Source organism: Triturus cristatus, chromosome 6 (genome assembly GCF_964204655.1).
Source record: "Triturus cristatus chromosome 6, aTriCri1.1, whole genome shotgun sequence".
Taxonomy (NCBI): Eukaryota; Metazoa; Chordata; class Amphibia; order Caudata; family Salamandridae; genus Triturus; species Triturus cristatus.
In genome coordinates, this window is record NC_140589.1 from 1,928,832,529 (window position 1) to 1,928,853,587 (window position 21,059).

At 50.0% G+C, this 21,059-nt stretch overlaps 1 protein-coding gene across 2 annotated transcripts in view; it reads right to left on the reverse strand.

Annotated features, from left to right (window-relative positions):
- LOC146822508 (uncharacterized) overlaps nt 1-21,059 on the reverse strand; it is a 698,810-nt gene that overhangs the window by 611,943 nt on the left and 65,808 nt on the right. For both annotated transcript variants that reach the window (XM_085613620.1, XM_085613621.1), the window contains exon 2: nt 13,247-13,417. In XM_085613620.1, the coding sequence (XP_085469746.1) occupies nt 13,247-13,417 (171 nt within the window). The remainder of the gene's footprint in view (nt 1-13,246; nt 13,418-21,059) is intronic.

A 21,059-nucleotide genomic window follows, 5' to 3' on the forward strand; every position in this document is an offset into this window, starting at 1 on the left:
CCAGTATAACAACGGTCTACATCACCATCACCTTCGTCTTTTTCTCTGATCAGACAATTAATTAGGAAGCGAAGGATATAGTTCTTAATAATTACCTGTCTATTTTGTACGGCTTCTGCTATACATTCAGGACCTTCCCCTGTTCTTATGAACGCGTACATTTTCTTTAGATGTCTATCCATATCTGGCAATTTTTCCAAATCTGCGACTGCTCGTCTAAGCCGTAATGAAAACACGAGCATTCTGCCCTTTCCTGGATCTGGGTCATATATACATTCGGAGATTGCTACTTTTACTGTCGGTCCCCCTCCTGATGTTGCCCCGGATCCTCCCTCCCCGCCGTCCTCGAGCTCCTGGAGCTGTTCTTGTGTTGGGGGTGCAGGGAAAATTCCGTCCACGTATGATGGTGGGGGTTCCTCTAGGTAGTTGTTAATGAATGTGTCGGATGCTGTTTGTTTTATTTTTCGGGGTATTGGCGGTGGCACTCTAACTAATTTTTCTACTGGGGCCACTTTTGCTAGTTCCTCTGAAAGGACGGGATAAATACCAGCAACGGCAGTATTTCTTTCTCTTTCAGCCTGCTCTCTTTTTACCCGCTCCCTTTCTTCCTGTAATTTTTCTTCCTTTGCTTTTTCGGACTCTTGTCTACTTCTCTCTGCTTTGTGGAACTCTTTCTCTGTTCTTCTATGAGATTCCTTGCGCCATAACTCAATGGCATCCTTCTGAGCAGGTCTAGATTTTCTCTTCCGTATCTCTTCCTCTACCTTCATGATGCATTCCGCATCCCACGTTCCCGTAATGGGCCATTTATACTGTGTCTCTAAATCCTTCGTGTAATCCACCCAAAGTTCTAAAAACAACACGGCATCTAAACCATGCTTACAGTACATGAAATGTCCAGGTGTGTCTCTAGGTGGAATGTTAACTGGTTCCTCTAGTACACCTTTCCTGGTACCTATCTTACGCAGTTTCGAAAATAACGGCATGTTGGAATGTAACCGAAAACGAAAATCACAATGAACACAAAAAAAACCCCAAAAATGACAATGTAGCAAACTTACACACAAACCTGACACATTCAAACCTAACTGAACCTAACTTAAGATGATAACATTCATACAGCTATATCGGTGCACCTGAAAACTTGGCCTCTAAATCTGGAAACATTAATTCTTGAACGCATGCACTTGAACATACCGGTCTCACAAGTGAGACACGTCTTTACCGTGTTCATTAAATGAACCCGTCATGATTGCAACCCCCATGAGAAACTCACCGGGAAGCAGAACTTGTACTTGAACTTGAAGGCCTCGGAAACTTGATGCTGCGCGGGGAATGGCGTATCTTAGGTGGATCTCTTGAAACCTCGGACACAGCTCTCTCGCAGGTGGGCTCTGGGTCGGGACGATCCGCAATCCTCACCGCCTCGTATGGATGCTTGGTCGCAGTCCGTCTCCTTCGTTGGCCTGAGGGAGTTGGCGGGAAAACCCGCGTCGTGTACACTCGAAGTCCGTCACGGCTGTGGAAGGGGGCAAAACTGGACCTTCATCTCCGGCGCATGGGGAAGGAAATCAGTCCCTGTTCGGGCGCCATTTATGTCGTAAATAAAATATTACGCTCTCATAATTTCATAATATCAATAAGATCATGCATAAAGCAAGAGGCTGAGTCTGTGGTATCAGGTTCAAAAAGGGCTTTATTCCAATAACTCGAGTTTTAGGGAGAATAGTTCCATCACCACAAGTGATCAGGACCAGGGTTCTCAAAAAGGTATTCTCAAACTTTATTCACAGAGTACAGTATATATATATTTGTAATAATATACGTAAGCAAGAGCGCTTCAGGCGGAGCAAGAGAGAATGAGATAAGAGCATGTGGGCGTGTAAGTAGGCGTGAAGGTGGGCGTCCACTTGATGATAACAGGTAAGTGTCATAGGTGGGTGGATGCCTAGAGGGGGTTGCGTGATCACCTGGAATTTTACTGGAACTTTGCCTTACTTGTGCTCAACTCGAGCATGACGTGTAAAGGGTTGCTATGCAACCGGGGAGTCTGTAGTCTAGAAGTGAGACCTTCGGTGTCAGGGTGACCGGCACATCTCGTATTGTCTGATATCTGAAGTTTGGAGCAGGGACTGATTCGTGACATAGGTTGCCCATCACCAAGGGCCAATGTGGCATTTATTTCTTCGTTTACTGCTGAAGTCTAGCACGGGGGCTATGGGCTTTTCACAAACGTGAGCTTTGTAATCACACAAAAAGAGACAGAAAGGCTAGGCTTCTCCTTTGCAGATGGCATGTTTATCCCTCCTTCTCCAGGCAGGAATGTGGTTTCGGTAGGAGTAAGCAGATAACCGTGCTCAATACTGTCTCGGACAGGGCCCCTTTGGCTGAGGCCCAAGTGTGCAAGGCCAAGGATACGCAGCTACAGCTTTCAGAGCGTTCTGAGGCCTGAAGCCTTTTTTTCCGGCTCTGGCTGGGCCACAATAATGGAAATGCAGGAAAACATGATGCAAAACGTGTAGGCCTCAGAGCAGATTTGTCGTTTCTCTCATGGGAGACTGGATTATGGCAGGCCACGTTATAGCATGAGCATCATGATAGACAGGCCATGGAGGGGAAATACGTAGGTGACATGTATGTGCACATGAGTGTGGGGGAACACACGGGGACACATAGGCCTCATACTATTTTATTTTCCTCAGGTGGATGGCTCATGCATCAAGCTCCCCGATGGCACCACTTCCGCTGCCTATGCAGTCACCACAGCCCGAACAGTTGTTGAGACAGCCTGCATCACACAGCGATCCGCACAGGCGGCTGAACTGATTGCTCTCACACGAGCATGCATCCTGGCAGCAGGGACAACCGCAAACATTTACACAGACAGCCAATACGCCTTCGGGGTAGTTCACCACTTTGGGCTCCTTTGGAAGGAGAGGGGATTCTTGACTTCCCATGGCACACCCATCCTGCATGGAGATCTAGTCTCTGCCCTGACCGAAGCAGTCCTCCTCCCCACACGGCTGGCTGTGATCAAATGCCAGGCACACAAGAAAGTGACAGACATTATAGGACAGGGAAATGCACTAGCTGACATTACTGCCCGAACCACAGCCGAGAATAGGTCCACGACCCGTATGTACGTAACCAGGTCACAAACTGAGAAATGGAAGGATGCTAGGGAAACGATTAGGGACATCCAATTAGCCAGCTCACCACACAAATTAACTGAATGGGCCCGGGTGGGATTGAAGGACGATGACGGTTGCTGGCGAACTAAAGACTCGAACAAATGGTTGCTACCTGACTCATACTTGATCCCCATGCTGACCATGGCACACTCCCCCGCACACATAGGGTCTGCTCCCATGATCGAACTCATCTCCAAAGTCTGGCACAACGACAAAATCTCAGACTCAGCCAAACGTCTGGTCCAACAATGCCTGGTCTGCCTCCAACACAACCCTGGGAAAGGAACTGCTGTACCCCGGGGAGGGTTTGGGGTTCCCAATCACCCCTTTGAAGTCCTACAAATGAACTACGTCCAGTTAGAAAGGTTCCAAGGTTTGAAGTACGTACTTGTCGTTGTGTGCGCCTTCAGCAAGTGGGTGGAAGCCTACCCAACCCGCGACAACACCGCTAGGACTACCGCAAAAGTACTACTGAAAGAATTCTTCCCCCGGTACGGCCTTTGTCGACTTTTGTGGAGCGACAACGGCCCCCACTTTGTAGCCGAGGTTATCCAACTCATCTTAAAGGGGCTGGGTGTAAAACAGAAATTCCATGCGGTCTTCCATCCCCAATCTGCAGGCTTGGTTGAGCGACATAATGCCACATTGAAGCTTAAGATAGCAAAAATAGTTGCCACCACAGGACTGAAATGGCCAGACGCTCTCCCGCTAGCATTGCTATCAATGCGTTCCACCCCACCAAACACCACTTAACCCCCTACGAGGTCGTCTTCGGGCGGCCCACGAACCTTTGGACTGCACCGAAACCAACATCCATCCACGACGTCCCGGACGTCCTCATGTCTGACTATTTGTACAACCTAACTAAAACGTTGTCTGTTATCCATCAGCAGGTGCTGCAAGCCATTCCCGACGTTTCCAGAGGCCCCGGGCACGACATCCAACCGGGAGACTTTGTCTTAGTGCGTAACTTCCAGCGCACCAAGAGTCTGGAGCCCCGGTGGACGGGCCCTCTGCAAGTCCTGATCACCACCCGAACAGCTCTTCGAGTGGAGGGGAAGCGCAATTGGCTGCATGCACACCACTGCAAGAAGGTATCATCGACCCTGAGGACCACGGACAACATCACCGCCCAAGAGGAACTACTGGACAAAGACCAACCATCCCTGAGCCACTGCCCGGATACAGAGACACTTGAATTAACAAAATATCCCGATCCCACTGTCCCATCCAAAGAAGGGTATAATCTACGACGAAAGGAGGGAACTTCGGCTAAGCAGACCACAAACTAAGTTGAAATCTCAAGAGCGGTTGCCTAGCCACCTCAAAGGCCACCAGGAGAGAAACTAAACAAAGTCTGTGGTTCTGCCCGCTACCAAGTCCCTTGAAGGTGATGGAAGCATCCGACATGAAGATGATGGAAGCAACCGGACGCCCAAAGATCCACTACAAAATCCCAAAGACTGACAAAATGCACAGCTCAAAGACTATTGCACTTTTCATTACCCTTCTCTTTTGCCTTCTCCTCATGGTCACCTTCTGGATCATGGAGGAGAGCGCACCCGCCCATAAGATATTGCTGACCACCGTTCCACCTACCACCATGAAAGAACACCATCTGATCTCACTTTCACCCCAAATCCGAGAAAGGCGTAAGGAGTTCTGGAATAACTCTTTGGTGCAGTTGCTCCACCAACACAATCTTGCCTCCAATGCCACTAATTGCTGGATCTGTGGATTGCTACCACATGCCACCGGACACTCTATCCCTTTCATCCCTTCACCTTTTTCGGTCCATGGTTCCTGCCTCGCCTGGCTAATCCTCCTGCAGGAAAGCTACAAGGACAATGCCACTTCCGGCAAAACTGTGTCACACTTCTACCATGGGTTCTGGCTGAACAAAACTGGAAAAACTTCTGCCCCCTTCTGTCCTCTGAGATCAAACACTTCCTTTCACATGGACATCCCTGCCAAAGAACGAGTTGAAATGCAGGTGTTTAACAACCCAGCCAGACCCACCTTCTCTTACCTCCGGAAACGAACGGCCGCCACCCTAACAGTGGCCCTATCCGTCATCAACATCACTGGACTTGTGTGCCTCGAAGGCCTGGGGGCGCAGCTGGTGGGCCACAGCTCCTGCCTCATCACCCGAACATTGGACTCAGTTGATCCACCCTCCTTTGTTGCCTCCCCGAATATGTACTTCGTCTGTGGTACTAAGGCCTACACCTGGCTTCCGAAAGGTTGGGGAGGCACCTGCTACATCGCTTTTGTCCTTCCTCCGACATAAGTGGCTCCAGCAAACCATCACCGACAGAAACGTGCCAAAGACATTGCGCAAGCCGACTCCACCGGAGCACAGTTCATGGACGCAGTAAAAGGTCTTGTTCCACTCTGGGGTCCAATGGCAAACAGCCGTGCCATCCGCCACTTAACCCAGGCAGTCGAAACGGCGATGAACATTACGGCTGGCATCCTCGCCAACAACACCGCCGAGCTTCAGGCCGTCCGCCTGGTGGCTCTTCAGAACCGCCTCGTTCTAGATGTGGTTCTGGCTGATCGTGGAGGAGCATGCCGCATCATTGGGTCCAGCTGTTGTACCTACGTACCGGATAACTCACCCTCAGTCTACAAAGCAATTGAACACCTCCACAGACTTTCCGCAGAGGTTCATCAGGAGCAAGAAGAATGGTCACTGGGAAGTTGGTTTTGGGACACTATTAGAAGTTGGGGATGGAGGCTGTTTTCATTTATCCTAATACCAATTGTGATACTATGTGGATGTTGCTTGGGGATTCAGTGTCTGCCACCTTTATGTTCGCTTTTTATGAACTGCATCTGCCCTAAGACTTTGAACTTTGAAGCGGAGCGAATGAAAGCTTTGTATGAGGTGGAAGTTCGTAGTATTATGGGGATAGATCCGAACTAAACAAGCTGGCGAGATATGTTAAAAGGGAGGACTGTGGAAATTTAGCTTGCGAACTGAACATTATCTGCGCCATCTTGTCTCTCCCCAGCGCGACACACAGGAAAGCGCACAGCAGCCATTTTAGGCACCCTGGTCTCTCCCTGCTCATTGCCGATCACCAGCGCGTCCCCCTGGCGCTGCAAGCATTCCCCCGCGCGCCGGCCACCCCCGCTCTCTCATACACGGGCCATAAACCCTCTCCTTCTGAGCGACCCTGCCATGGAACCACATCCCACGCCTGACCGACATCCCATACATGGTCATGCATCTCTTTGATAACCCCCTTCCTCTGCGCCCCATTGTCCGAACCGATCCCAGGCCATCACCTAGCCCTGCGGATGCAGTTTATTGCCCCTACTGTAAGGGAAACACCCCACATCAAAGGGATTACAGTAGATCAAGGCCCCCCACCCCCTGAGACCCGACCGGTCGCACACACCCCCGGGAATTGGCGGAATGTCCAGCTGTGTGATAGCCATCTCCTACTGTGGGTGGGGTGGGGACTTCCACTGTAGATATGTGTGGGAACGAGCTTGAAGTGGGGATTCTGAGGATGTTCTTTCATGTATCAAAGCGATCTCAAAAATGTGCCATGTATGATAAACCTGCAATAAAGTCATAAACCTGTGTATAAGAGGCCAGGCCTCAGAGATGCAGTTAGAGCACCTCGTGACGATACCTCGCTGTCTGGTCTGATGTGTTCCACTCCGACGGAATAAAACTTTGTTTCCTGCCTTCCAGTCTCCGGCGCCTGCCTCTTTATTGGTTTAGCATCGAATGGTATAAGAGGCGATTACCGCCGGGCAATACTTGAAAGGTTATCGACTACGACTGCCGCTACCATTTAACATAAATGCACTGCTCAAAGGGCCCAAAACAGCGCCACATATGGGACCCTAACAGGTCGAAGCCTACTGTGCTAGAACAACCAAATCTCTACCAGCTGGAAGAACTAAATTCTGCAGACACGCTGTAACAAGTACCAATACAGCACTCTATATCCCCCAAAACTGTTACTCAGCCCAAGGGTCGTTAAGGAAAGTGAGGTACTTAACTGACGCAACAGTGAAGAAAGAGGAAGGACTTCGTGGAGCATGGATTTATATGGACATGCAGACTGTATAATGATTGGTTAATGGTTGTCATGGACACTTTCTCCCTTTGGTTCATTGGATATGTAGTGTTCGCAGTTTTTTTACTTGATCCTTGAACTTGCTGTATAATACAGAGTGAAAAAAGAAATGCATGATCCTTGCCTCCGGTCCGGACATCGAATCTGCACAGAACTTTACAACAAAAAGAAACTGTTCATTCACCTCGGTTGCTTTATAAAAAGTTTCACATTTTTCCGTCAAGCAAAAGTAAAGAAAAAGGGGGAGTCTCAAAAGTGCACTTTCTTATCTTAATCCCCGGCCGTCATGCGTCACGGTGGCCGTGTGCGGAGGACGGCCGGGGGCCGTCCCAATCCCGCCCACTATTTAAATCGCCCGCACACGACGAAAATGTGGGCTAATTCCAATAGGAAACTTTGCTTTCTGGTACAGAAAAAACGACTGTACAGAATTACACCAAATTTGGTAAAAAGTTAGAACTTTACTTAGACAGCATGCTGTTTGAAATTTGATGTAAATCTGTTCAGTCGTTTTTGAGAAATTTGCGTTTATAGAGCAGTCCGAATTGGGGATGAAGAGGTTAAAAAGTTAGAGCATATCTGGATACCAATAGTTCAGGAACACCTGATTGGCCAAGTTAAAAGGAACTACTCAGTGCAATTGGTTGGCCACAATATGAACAATATATTGTGGCAGCCGTTACAGCACTCAAGACATGGTCCCTGCGTTCTGAAAATGAATTAAAAAATATTTGGAGTGGTCGTATCTCTGGGCGGCGCTGGCTAAGTTTGGTTTTGGACCTGGATTCATTGGATGGGTGAAGTTGTTATACGTGGAACCGCTGGCGCAGGTGGTGGTGAATGGTAGAGTTTCTACCCCCTTTTTGCTTGGGAGTGGCACGCGGCAGGGTTGCCCCCTGTCCCTGCTTCTTTTTGCTCTCGCGTTGGAGCCCCTGGCAGCGTGGCTCCGGTGGGAACCCTCCATGACGGGTATTCGGTGGACACCGACGTTTGAGGATCGCGTGTCACTCTACGCAGATGATATTTTGCTCTATCTCACCTCCCCGCGGAAATCGTTGATAGTGTTATTTGATGTATTGAACTCCTTCGGTCGCAATTCAGGGCTTGTCATTAATTGGGTGAAATCCTGGGTTTATGTGCTGGTTTGGGCGACCCCCCTTTTCTCCCTCGTGGCTGTCCGATTCAGATTTCACATTCTGGATTTAAATACCTAGGTATCCACGTGTCCCGAGATCCGGTGGTCCGTTATGCTCTGAATCTGCTGCCCCCGCTCCAGCGGCTGAGGGCCGATGTTGCTCGTTGGCGGAAGCTCCCGCTATCGCCGCTTGGCCGGGCAGCCTTATTCAAAATGATGTCTCTTCCACGCTTTTTGTATGCATTGCAGAATACGCTGGACGTGGTGCCCGCCCGATATTTTAGTGAGGTAGAGAGCCTACAGAGGCAACTAGTTTGGGATGGGAGACCGCGAATTGCTCTCGCTAAATTGACCCTTCCGTGGTATGACGGTGGCATAGCTCTTCCTGATATTAGAAGGTATTACTGGGCGTCCCAGTTGGTGGCGGTGAACCATGGGACATTTGGCCCGGCGGTGAACCCCGCGTACGAGATGGATAAGCTACTGTTGCCGGGCAGAGATTTCAATAGGGCGCTTTATTCTACGAAGGGAGGCACTAAATTGACAGGTCCTACGAAAAATGCAGTACGTGCCTGGCATTGCGCCACCGCTGCTACGGGATGGACGGGCCGTCTGTCTCATGCGACTCCACTGTATGCGTCTGATGCGTTGGGTGGTTTATGGCGTACTAAGGGCTTTGAGAAGTGGGATTTGATTGGAATTAGTCGTGTGGGGGATCTTTGGACAAAGGGCGCTTTTAAAACGGTTGAAGCTCTTCAGACGGAATATAAGCTGAGCGATAGGGAGTTGTTTCGCTATGCGCAGATGCGCCATGCGCTACTTTCTGCTTTCCCGAATCCTGCAGATATCCCTGAAGCCTCCCCGTTGGAAGATCGTTTACTTGATGGTTACCTGCCGGATAGTACTATTTCCCTGATCTACAAGAAACTGATCAATACTCGAGCGGACCTCCTCACACATTTGCGAGAGGTCTGGGTCGCCGATGGCCTAGAATTGGATGATGAGGACTGGGTCGCGGCCATAGCCTCACCAAGGGAGGTAGCCATACCGGCTCGCCTTCGATTTGTGCAGTTAAAGATATTACATAGGGTCTATGTCACCGGTCCCCGCTTGCTTCACATGAGTTACGCAACTGATGGTTTATGTCGGCGTGGTTGTGGCTTGCTTGGTACTTTTCTTCATATTCTGTGGGAGTGTCCGAAGGTGCTACGTTTCTGGACTGGTGTGCATGCAGTGATGGAGGAGGTTACGGGTGTGGCTCTGCTCCCTGAGGCTCGGCGATGTGTGTTGAATGTGTGGGAACCGACTGACTGCGATGTGGCACAAGAACGCTGGGTGACTTTGGGCAACATGATCGCCAAAAGAGACATTGCACAGCTCTGGGGATCCGGTAGGCCTCCCACAGTTACGAAGTGGAAAGAGAATATGGATTGGTGCATGTTCAGAGAGAAGACGGTTTACGTGGCCAGAGGTGAACCTAAGAAATGGAGTAAGATGTGGGGTCCCTGGAATTCCTACCGTGGGGATATATGCACCCCCCCTTGGTGGTCACATCAGACGTGACGATGTCCCCTTGACTTTAATGTTCCTGGTCTTTTTCCCCTTTCGTTTTACAGGATTGATGACCGATCTTTTCCCTGCCCCCCCCCCTGCCCTTCTTAACGCGAGTAACTGTGTAATGGGCTGCATTGTCGCTGTTGTCCCCCGCTCATGAGAGAGCAAGTCCCTGCTAATGGAGTTCTTCTGCCTGGTCTAAGTTTCTTTTTGTTGTTTTTATTTGTAAAACAGTTAATAAGAAACCTTTCTGTAGCGTTGGGTTCAGTTGTGGGCGGCTGCAGCCGTTACGCGTGCGGTTCGCTCCTGCTTTCATGATTGCTGCATTATTGTTCTTCCTCCCTTTTTTCTACGTTAGCGGCCGGCCCAGGCGGTTGTAGGCCCATGACTGTGAATATTTGATGTGTAAATAAAGGTTTAAAAAAAAAAATATATATATATATAAGGGGGGGGCAAGGTGAGCATACCCTGATCCCAGGAGAATGTGGGGGGCAAGAGGATCCCCCCTCCTTGACTGGCTGGCCACATGATGGACATCATGTTGTGGCAGTTCCTACAGTACTTGGAGACACAGTCCCCATTAAAATAGATTGCAGTAAAAATCTCTTTTTGAGGGACTCAAAAAGGAACCCATGTGAAGGATGATAACAGATCTTAGTCACAATATAAATCATTTACTAATTTTAAGAATTCTGGTGAGTGCTCAGTTGATTTTACCCTCTATAAAATGCTGATGCTGTCCTGGGATTGGATGAACTGTGTTTGAGAGAAAATAGTTTTCTCTCATGAATTTCTCATGGCGGTTATGGTTGATGGTTCATAACGAAAATATGAGTGCATTTTCTGTAAATTCACACTATTTTTTTCAGCCATGTGAGAATAAAGTCTAACATACTGAGTAAATGGGCTTCCAACAGCAAGAGCATTTGTGAGCTGAAACTCAGTGTTTTACTGCAGCCTCACGGTGTTCTGCAGAACGACTAGAGTGCTAACAGTCTTACTCATGACAAAGTGTGGCACATCTAAAACCATCTTGATGAAATCAAAGCTGTAATACTGATAGCATTTCCATTAAAAATATATGAAATGAGGGAGTTCGTTTGTCATAGAAATTATGGTTAGTACTCTAGAAAGCTAAAATGAGGACACATTTTCCAGGACTTTTATAATATCTTCTCCATGCGCGTCAGTAAAGCATCCTAATATGCAGACAGAAAAATGCATTTTCAACACCAGCAGCAGTCTCTCAGTTAACTCCCTGGTGAGCAATTACGGCTTCACCACAGTTTTAATGAAGAACAAAACTGCTAACATTTTGTATTCAAGACAAACGTTAGGCCCTCCTGAACTCCATTTGTTGGAACAGAAGATGGTGAATTTATATCCCTCCTGAGAAGCAGGCTGAAAAAAGGAGCATTAAGATGCTAATGCAGGCATAAAACAAGACGTTTGAAATGTGAGGGGAAGTGTGGGTTTTTAATCGTTTGAGGCATAATGTATTTTCAAAGAGGCTAAAAATAGTTAGAGAGACGTCTGCATAAATACAGCATCCCCTTCTCAAACCTGGGTACTCAGCCTACCAATCATCTTAGTCACATAACAGCTCCCTAATTTGCAAATAGTAACATTTTGGTAAGCATATACATATATTCATTTACATTTTAAAAGAAACCAAAGGTTAAAGTGACGTTATTGTTAGGTTAGGCACTATGATGTTAACTAATGTTCACTACATACAGACTGTGCGGTTTCATCATGACTAGAATTAGATTTACACTCTATATTCACAGCCCTTCCTCAAAACACATAGCGGTGTCTCAGGAGTAATACTGTACTCCCAAGATGTTTCGAAGTAAACTCGCACCAGGTCCAATATTAAACTAGTTTTCCAATATCCCTCGACAGATTTATCAAACCATCTCTCATGTAAACCAGTGAAAGCTAAATCGAGCCATATATACTGTTCATGTTGTTACTAGATGTCCCTCTTGAGTCAGATGCAAGCGCTTGAAAAGTCCTTGACAATGCTGAGGAAGTCTTGCTTCAAACTTTACATTTGCAAATACACTTTTACTTCTCTAATAATTTGTGGGGTTTTTCCATAAGTTAAATAAATATGCAGCAGCTGCTTTTCAATATAAAGTTGTTGCTGTAGCTTTTAATAAATGTATTGAAAGTTACAGGAGATTTTGATGGCTGTAGCATATATGTGGTGCTGTCGGCCACTGGTAAGTGCGAGTGCCTTCAATCATTCAGTGTTGGCAGTCACCCTTTTAGCAGGTTGTATAGCTGTGGAATGTCATCATTCAATATAATTGAAGCAGATGAATGTAGTGGGCTCATTTATTGTCTTTTGTTGTGGATTGTGAAGGCAGAATACAAATGTGATTGACATTTGACCAAAATGCCCTCAATAAGTCTTTATTTATACACGTATTTGTATTAGGATTTCTCCTGGAAAACATGAGGCAGGAAAACCCTAAAGAATTCTATTCTCTCAAGTAGGCAGTAAACAGATGAAACTCATCCAATCAGAACACTGCAAGAGAGAGATTTCCCTGGGTGAAACAAATACAAGAATAGACTGCAAACCCGTCAAATCAAGAGCAGGCAACTAAGATATACAATAAAACCATCCAATCAAGAGCAAGGTAAGAGGCCGACCCAAAGCCCACTCTAAGAATACTGTAAACAAAAGCAGTAGGACTGACAGCTGTCTGTGGCCGTGACCTTTCTTGGCTTTTGTGACCTTCAGGAAGTGATGTGGGGCAGGGGGCTGAGGGCGAAGAGGAGGCTCCTTCAACCAAGAGTTGGAGGTTCAGGCAGGATAAGGGCCCCCTCAGACATGAACAGTCTGAAATCACAAAGATTAAAAGGGCTTTCCCAGTGTTGTGTGGAAGGCTGCAGGCAGGAGAAGAGAGGAGAAGTGATGGAGCACTGGAATGGGAAGGAAAAAATTGATTATGGCTGCAACTAACGCGGATGGCCAGTGCTCTTCACGTACCCGGTCCATGAGTTCTCCCTGGCTCCCTTAGGGTTCCTGTGTATGCCATGGTGTTTCAATTCCCTTTAAGATAACATTTTGCAACGTAATATACCTCAAGGTGCACACTGGCCCTCCCACAGCACTCGGTGCAGCCACCGGAGATCCTAGAAGGCCTCTTTCAGCCAGAGGTTCAGGTGAAAGCATTAAGCTGTGGCATGACTCCTGTAATACACGCTTTTAAGAGGCGTTTCCACCATCATTGAACGAGTCAAGTACTCACCCTAGCTTCTGTAGTTTGCAGCCCGGACGTCTGAAAGCTTCCAACAACTGCCTGACTCTGGCGTCTCCCAGTACATTGTACCCTAGCTGCAGGTTGGTGAAGTGGTGGCTTGTGGTGAGAACCGAGGTAAGATCTGCAGAGCATAAGTCTGTGACATGGTTCCTCTCCATCCTGCAGGGGAGCGAGAAAGAGATAGGAAGACATTCAAAAACAGCCTCAACCCTGAGAACAGAGGAGAGACCTGCAGAGCATGGACCTGTGACATGGTCTCCTACCATCCTGCAGGAGACAGAGAAACAGAGATAGGCAGACATTCAGGAGAGCCTCGAACCTGACAACAGAGGTGAGATCTGCAGAGAATGGACCCATGACATATTCTCCTACAATCCTGCAGGAGAGAGAAACAGAGATAGGCAGACATTCAAGACAGCCCCAAACCTAAGAACAGAAAAGAGGCCTGCAGAGCATGAATCTGTGACATGTTCCCCCGCAATCCAGCAGGAGAGAGAAACAAAGAGAGGCAGACATTCAGGAGAACATCAAAACTGAGAACAGAGGAGAGATGTTCAGACCATGGACCTGTGACATGGTCCCCTATCATCCTGCAGGAGAGAGAGAAACAGAGATAGGCAGACATTCAGGAGAGCCTCAAACCTGACAATAGAGGTGAGATCTGCAGAGCATGGACCCATGGCATGGTTCCCTACCATCCTGCAGGAGAGAGAGAAACAGAGATAGGCAGACACTCAGGAGAACATAAAATCTGAGAACAGAGGAGAGATCTGCAGAGCATGAACCAGTGACATGGGCCCCTACCATCCTGCAGGAGAAAGAGAAACAGAGATAGGCAGACATTCAAATACAGCCCCAGACCTAAGAGAAGAGGAGAGACCTGCAGAGCATGAACATGTGAGATGGCCACCTTCTATCCTTCAGAAGAGAGAGATATTTACATTCACAAAAAGCCTTAAACCCACGTACAAGTGCTCGCCATCTGTTGCGATGAGAACATACCCTGTAAGACCAAGAGAGTTTGCATCCGTGCCCTTTGTTACCTAAAGAGTGCTTCTACGACACTTTTGACTCCACTCTGCCTCCAAACACAACAGCAAGACAAGTTTACTAATGGCACATTGTCTCAAGGAGTCTGATCTAAGGTGGGGCTCTGTGGCCCAGAGGGCACAATATGAGCTCTCTCTTGAATCGAGCATGACTACAGATAGCTCACTGAACAGTAGTGGAATGACAGAGTGGCAACAACGTGTTAATAGGACACAACATGCCATTTCAACGGTGACCTGCACAGGGAGTGTTGCATGCTGGCCCCCTCGATAGTGCTCCAGGAGTCAGAGTGCCATGAGACCCCCCGGCCAGTGTTCCAGGACTAACGGCGAGCATGAGACCCCAGTCGAGTGCTCCAGGACTAACAGCAGGCATGAGACCCCAGGCCAGTCGTCCAGGAACAACAGTGGACATGAGACCCCAGGCCAGTGCGCCAGGACTAACAGTGGGCATGAGACCCCAGGCCAGTGCTCCAGGACTAAATACTACTGAAAAAAGCCACCTGACTACAAGTTTAAGATATATATGAGCCCAAAAAGGGTCGGAACAATATAGACAACACACACCAGAGCTGACAATGGGACAAAATCAAGGCAAAATTACAAACAAACAATAAATTACAAAATAGCAATTTATTTTAATGTAATGATTTAGAATACTTAATCAATTCATATAAACTTTCTCAAGATGATAAAATAAATACACAGTACAAAAAATATATATACAGGTCCCACACTGGACAGTACAAAGAGTCAATCATACCAACATTCATTCACACAACATACTCATTTACTTATCATTTACTCGACATAATCATATATAATAGTTCATAAAAGGATCAGAATCAAAATCCAATGGATATAACAGATCAAAAAAGTCTTGTGTTTCCTGCCAATCAACGATGGAGACAGGGTTTCCAAATATACACGAGAAAATCACGCCAACGCGCGTTTCGGTGTTTGGCCCAGGGGAGCTACACCTTCGTCAGAGCAATAGATGTATAGGTCGTGTGGGACACACAATTGCACCTTAGCTAGGGATGTAGCGTCCGTTTAGACTTTCAGATAGGACGTATATCGGGGCCGCATTCGGCTCAGAGAAACAATGTTCAGAGAAGTTCAGAATGCAGTAAACTCCTAGGGAATTCTGGGCATAGGATGCTGGACAGACGACGCTGAAAGAGGGAAAATTCTCCCGTGGACAGATTCAAAGGGTGAACGCAGGGGTTCATCCCTACATAATTTGCAAGTTTCAGGGATAGAGAAATGCCTAATCGGAGGATGTAGAAACCAGAAAGTGATAGGGGGCACTCCGCTTCCGTGCGTCGGTCCCAGTGCTCCAGGACTAACAGCGGGCATGAGACCCCAGTCCAGTGTTCTAGGACTGACAGCGGGCATGAGACCCCAGGCCAGTGTTCTAGGACTGACAGCGGGCAGGAGACCCCAGGCCAGTAATCCAGGACTAACAGCAGGCATGAGACCCCAGTCCAGTGTTCTAGGATTGACAGAGGGCATGAGACCCCGGGCCAGTGTTCAATGACTGAAAGTGGGCATGAGAACCCAGGCCAGTGTTCCAGGACTAAGAGCGGGCATGAGACCCCAGGAGAGTGCTCCAGGACTGAGAGCAGGCATGAGACCTCAGGCCAGTGGTCCAGGACTGACAGTGGGCATGAGACACCAGGTCAGTGTTCCAGGGCTAAGAGCGGGCATCAGACTCCCAGACTGGTGTTCTGGGCCTTGGAGTGGGAAGGAGACCTCACACCAGTGTTGCATGACTGAGACTGGCATTAGAACCCAGGCCAGGTTTCCAGGACCGACAGCGGGCATGAGACCCCAGGCCAGTGTACCAGGACCGAGAGTGGACATGAGACCCCAGGCCAGTGTTACAGGACTGAGACAGGCATGAGAGCCCGGCCAGGTTTCCAGGACTAAAAGCGGGCATAAGACCTTAGGCCAGTGTTCCAGGACTGAGTTGGCATGAGATCCCAGGCCAGTGTTCCAAAACAGAGTGGGCATGAGACCCCAGGTCAGTGCTCCAAGACTAACAGCGGGCATGAGACCCAAGGCCAGTGTTACAGCACAAACAGTGGGCATGAAACCCAAAGCCAGTGTTCCAGGACTGAGAGCGGGCATGAGACCCCAGGTAAGTGGTCCAGGCATAAGAGCTGGCGTGAGACCCCCGGCCAGGGTTACAGCACAAACAGTGGGCATGAGGCCCCAGGCCAGTGTTTGAGGACTGACAGTGGGCATGAGACCCCAGGCCAGTGGCCCAGGACTGAGAGTGGGCATGAGACACTAGGACAGTGTTCCAGGACTAAGAGTGGGCATCAGACCCCCAGACTGGTGTTCCAGAACTGAGAGCGGACATGAGACCCCAGGCCAGTGTTCCATGACTAAGAGCAGGCATGAGACCCCTGCCCGGTGATCCAGGACTAAGAGTGGGCATGAGACCCCAGGCCAGTGTTCCAGGAGTGAGAGCGGGCATGAGATGCCAGGCCAGTGTTCCAGGACTAAGAGTGGGCATGAGACCAGAGGCCAGTGGTCCAGGAGTGAGTGTGGGCATGAGACCCCAGGCCGGTGTTCCAGGACTAAGAGCAGGCGTGAGACCTCAGGACAGTGTTCCAGGACTGAGAGTGGGCATGAGACCTCAGGCCAGTGTTCCAGAAGTGAGAGTGGGCATGAGACTCCATGCCAGTGTTCCAGGACTGAGAGTGGGCATGAGACCGGAGGACAGTGGTCCAGGAGTGAGTGTGGGCATGAGACACCAGGCCAGTAAACCAGGACTTAGAGTGGGCATGAGACCCCCAGACTGGTGTTCCAGGACTAAGAGAGGGCAGGAGACCTCAGGCCAGTGTTGCAGGACTGAGACTGGCAAGAGACCCCAAGCCAGTGTTCTAGGACTGAGACTGGCATGAGAGCCCAGGCCAGTGTTCCAGGACTAAAGGCGGGCATGAGACCCCAGGCCAGTGTTCCAGGACTGAGAGTGGGCATGAGACCCCAGGCCTGTGTTCCAGGACTGAGAGTTGGCATGAAATCCCAGGCCAGTGTTCCAGGACAGAGTGGGCATGGGACCCCAGGCTACTGGCCCAGGGCTGAGAGTGGGCAAAGACACCAGGATAGTGTTTCAGGACTAAGAGTGGGCATGAGACCCCCAGACTAGTGTTCCTGGACTAAGAGTGGGCAGGAGACCTCAGGCCAGTGTTCCAGGACTGAGACCCAAGGCCAGTGTTCCAGGAGTCAGAGCAGGCATCAGGCCCCAGACCGGTGTTCCAGGACTAAGAGCGGGCTTGAGACCCCAGGCCAGTATTCCAGGAGTGAGAGTGGCCATGAAACCCCTGGCCAGTGTTCCAAGACTATCGGCATGAGACCCTGGGCCAGTGTTAAATGGCTGAGAGCGGGCATGAGACCCCAAGCCAGTGTTTCAGGACTAAGAGTGGACATGAGACCCCCCGGCCAGTGTTCCAGGTCTGAGAGTGGGCATGAGACCCCCGGTCAGTGTTCCAGGAGTAAGAGTGGGCATGAAACCCCTGGCCAGTGTTCCAGGACTGAGAGCAGGTGTGAGACCCTAGGCCACTGTTCCAGGACTGAAGGGCATTGGAGAAGCTTCTGTGATCCACAACTGGTGTCTCTGACAGCCACTCCGCAGCCAGGCGAGGGGCACTCCCTGTGCTCTGAGGATGTGCCCTGATGAGGAGCCGGCCCTTACTGGTGACAGAAGAGAGCCGGAGGTGTTACTGCAGGAGATGGCTGGGGGTGAGCATAACCCAGATGGCTGGAAGAAGAACAGATGACCAGAGGAAAGACTGCACCATGAACCCAGGAGGAAACAGGCTCTGCATTTGTGTTCTGTGGTGAACCCCTTCTCACTTAGGGGGTCATTACGATGGCGGAACGATCACCACCGCCAGGCCAGCGGTGCCTAGAAGGCACCGTCCGCCATATTAGGATGTGGGAAATGAAAGTCCTTTCCATGCCGGCATTGAAGGCTGGCGGGGATAGGGTCTAGGGGCCCATTGCTCAGGCTGTGTAAACCCCGAGGGCTCGGCCCTGCAACTGTGGGGTCAGTAATGATGGCGCAGACTCTGTGTAAACCCAAAGGGGTCGGCCCTGCAGCTGTGGGGTCAGTAATGATGGAGCAGACTCAGGCTGCGTAAACCCATAGGGGACGGCCCTGCAGCTGTGGGGTCAGTATTGATGGCGCAGACTAAGGCTGTGTAAACCCAGAGGGGTCAGCCCTGCGGCTGTGGGGTCAGAATTGATGGAGCAGACTCCGGCTGTGTAAACCCCGAGGGGTCGGCCCTGCAGCTGTGGGGTCAGGAATGATGGCGTAGAGTCAGGCTGTGTAAACCCAGAGGGGTCGGCCCTGCAGCTGTGGGGTCAGTAATGATGGCGCAGACTCAGGCTGCGTAAACCCAGAGGGGACGGCCTGCAGCTGTGGGGTCAGTATTGATGGAGCAGACTCAGGCTATTTAAACCCCGAGGGGTCGGCCCTGCAGCTGTGGGGTCAGTAATGATGGCGCAGACTCAGTCTGCCTAAACCCAGAGGGGACGGCCCTGCAGCTGAGGGGTCAGTATTGATGGTGCAGACTCAGTCTGCCTAAACCCAGAGGGGTCGACCCTGCCGCTGTGGGGTCAGTATTGATGGCGCAGACTCAGGCTGTGTAAACCCAGAGGGTTCGGCCCTGCAGCTGTGGGGTCAGTATTGATAGCGCAGACTCAGGCTGTGTGTAGGAGTGTAGGATCTGCTTCACATGGGTACCCCCACTTTTTGCTGGTGTTTCACTGTTTTTCAACCTTAGTCTGGCTGGGGACCTGCTGAACAGGACCCCACCCTAGCTGCTTCCTCTCTAAAATGGTTTCCATGTACATTAGGTACATATCTAATTGGATTCTGGAGGGCCTTATAAGCCCCTACGATATGGTATACTATGTACCTAGGGCATAGGTACCTCAGAGGCATACCAGGGGCTGAAGCATGTATTATGCCACACCTGGTAAGCACTCCAAAATCACACCACAGGTCTGCTACTGCAGCCTGGGTAAGGTGGTGCTTGCACCCCTTACTGTGGTATAGGCTACCTATATCACTACCATTGCACACACATATAAAACCTATAAGTCACTCCTATGGCAGACCTTAACCATCCTGAAGGCAGAGTGCTTGGCTTTTTATGTGAGAGGGTGCCCCTGCATGAGCAGAGCCCCTCTGCAGCGTTCGGAGTACCTCCTCTGATGCTGTTTGTGGTGCAGCCTGACCATATACTCTTAAGTGCATTATAACCTCGCGGTAAATGCTAACTTTGGACTGGCTGCACGGAAACATGTTGTGTTTGGTGTCAAACGCTTTGGAATACTACCCCCCGCCAGTTCTGGCGGCGGGGGAGGCATTCCACCCTTCTAGAGGGAGAGACATGTTCACACTGGTCTACCCGGTAAAGACTTTCAACAGCCCTGGCATCACAAAATGGAGGCCTCTGCCACAGACACGGGTCTGGCCTCCTGCTGCTGACCGAAACTCCGGCAGGGGAGGCCCGGACAATAGGTTTCCTGTCCCAGGGAGGTGTAACCACCGCCCCAGACAGGCAGATGTGTATTGGGGCTGGGCGGGAGCACTCTCTAGTGCCTTGAAGTCCTGCACTGGGGGCACCCTTAGTGTCCCTGTGCATAGTCCAGTTCAAACCGGTTGCAGGGGCTACCTGCCCCTGCTCTGGCGCGAAACTGTACAAAGGAAATGGGTGTAACCACCCCTCTTTCCAAACCCTCCCATAGGTGGGTCCCTAGAGTATGTCCAACCCCCAAACTTTGTAAAAAGTATGGGAACCCAGTCCTTGCGACTTTAGATTACTCTGGATGAAGCTCTGCAACCTATATCCTGGACCTTCGACGTTCTATTTCAAGTAGAAGACTGAAGAAATCTCCCTTGGGGTCAAGGAGTGACTCCCCTGCTTGGCAGGAACCAAAGAAGCAACTGACCGGTCTGCAATTCTGAAGCTCCTGCCAGACGCCGAAGTCTCTGCATTCCCAGAGGTGGATTTCCAGACTTGCCTGAGGCTACCCTGAGTCCACAGCAAAGCTGAGGCCCGTGGCTATCGTGGGTGACGTGGAACCGTGACCTCTGGACACCGTGATCTTTTGCTGATCCATCATCTTCCTGGTCTTCCTTGAAGTTGTGCTTTAGGCTTCGAGTAGCCCCAGCCATGAGCACCTCCTGCACCGAAGATTGTTGGCCTCCACTCCACGAGGGACCCGTGGGCCAGTTTCAAGTGCGACCGCTAGAGGCTCCTTCGCGATCGCTAGCCCGTTGGCTAATAGGTCCCCACGAAGGCAACTCCTCTTCTGATTGGGCTTTTCTGGTTGCTCCAGGCGTGCCCCGACTTACCCTCGCTGGGTAAGTCCCCCAGACCTTGCTGGTCTGCACCGACGTCCTTTTTCTAATTCCAAGTGACTTGCCGTTGCCAAGGCTTGTTGGGTCCAATCTGGTCGCCGACACCGCAGCACTTAACAGAATTCATGGGACAGCTTGAATCCAGCTCCTAGTCATCATCGACACCTCCCGGACCTCGTGGCCGAAGAATGAAGACACCCGTCAACTCACCTGAAGCACCAGACATCTGTGGGCATGGACTATCGTGCCCCTGGTCACTGGTAAGTGACCCAGACTCTGTCCCCTCTGCTTTCAGGTTCCTTCCGTCCTCGATCCGGCCTTGGATCGCTTCGGACACTTCTCCTCTTCACGGCAGCAGCACTTCCTT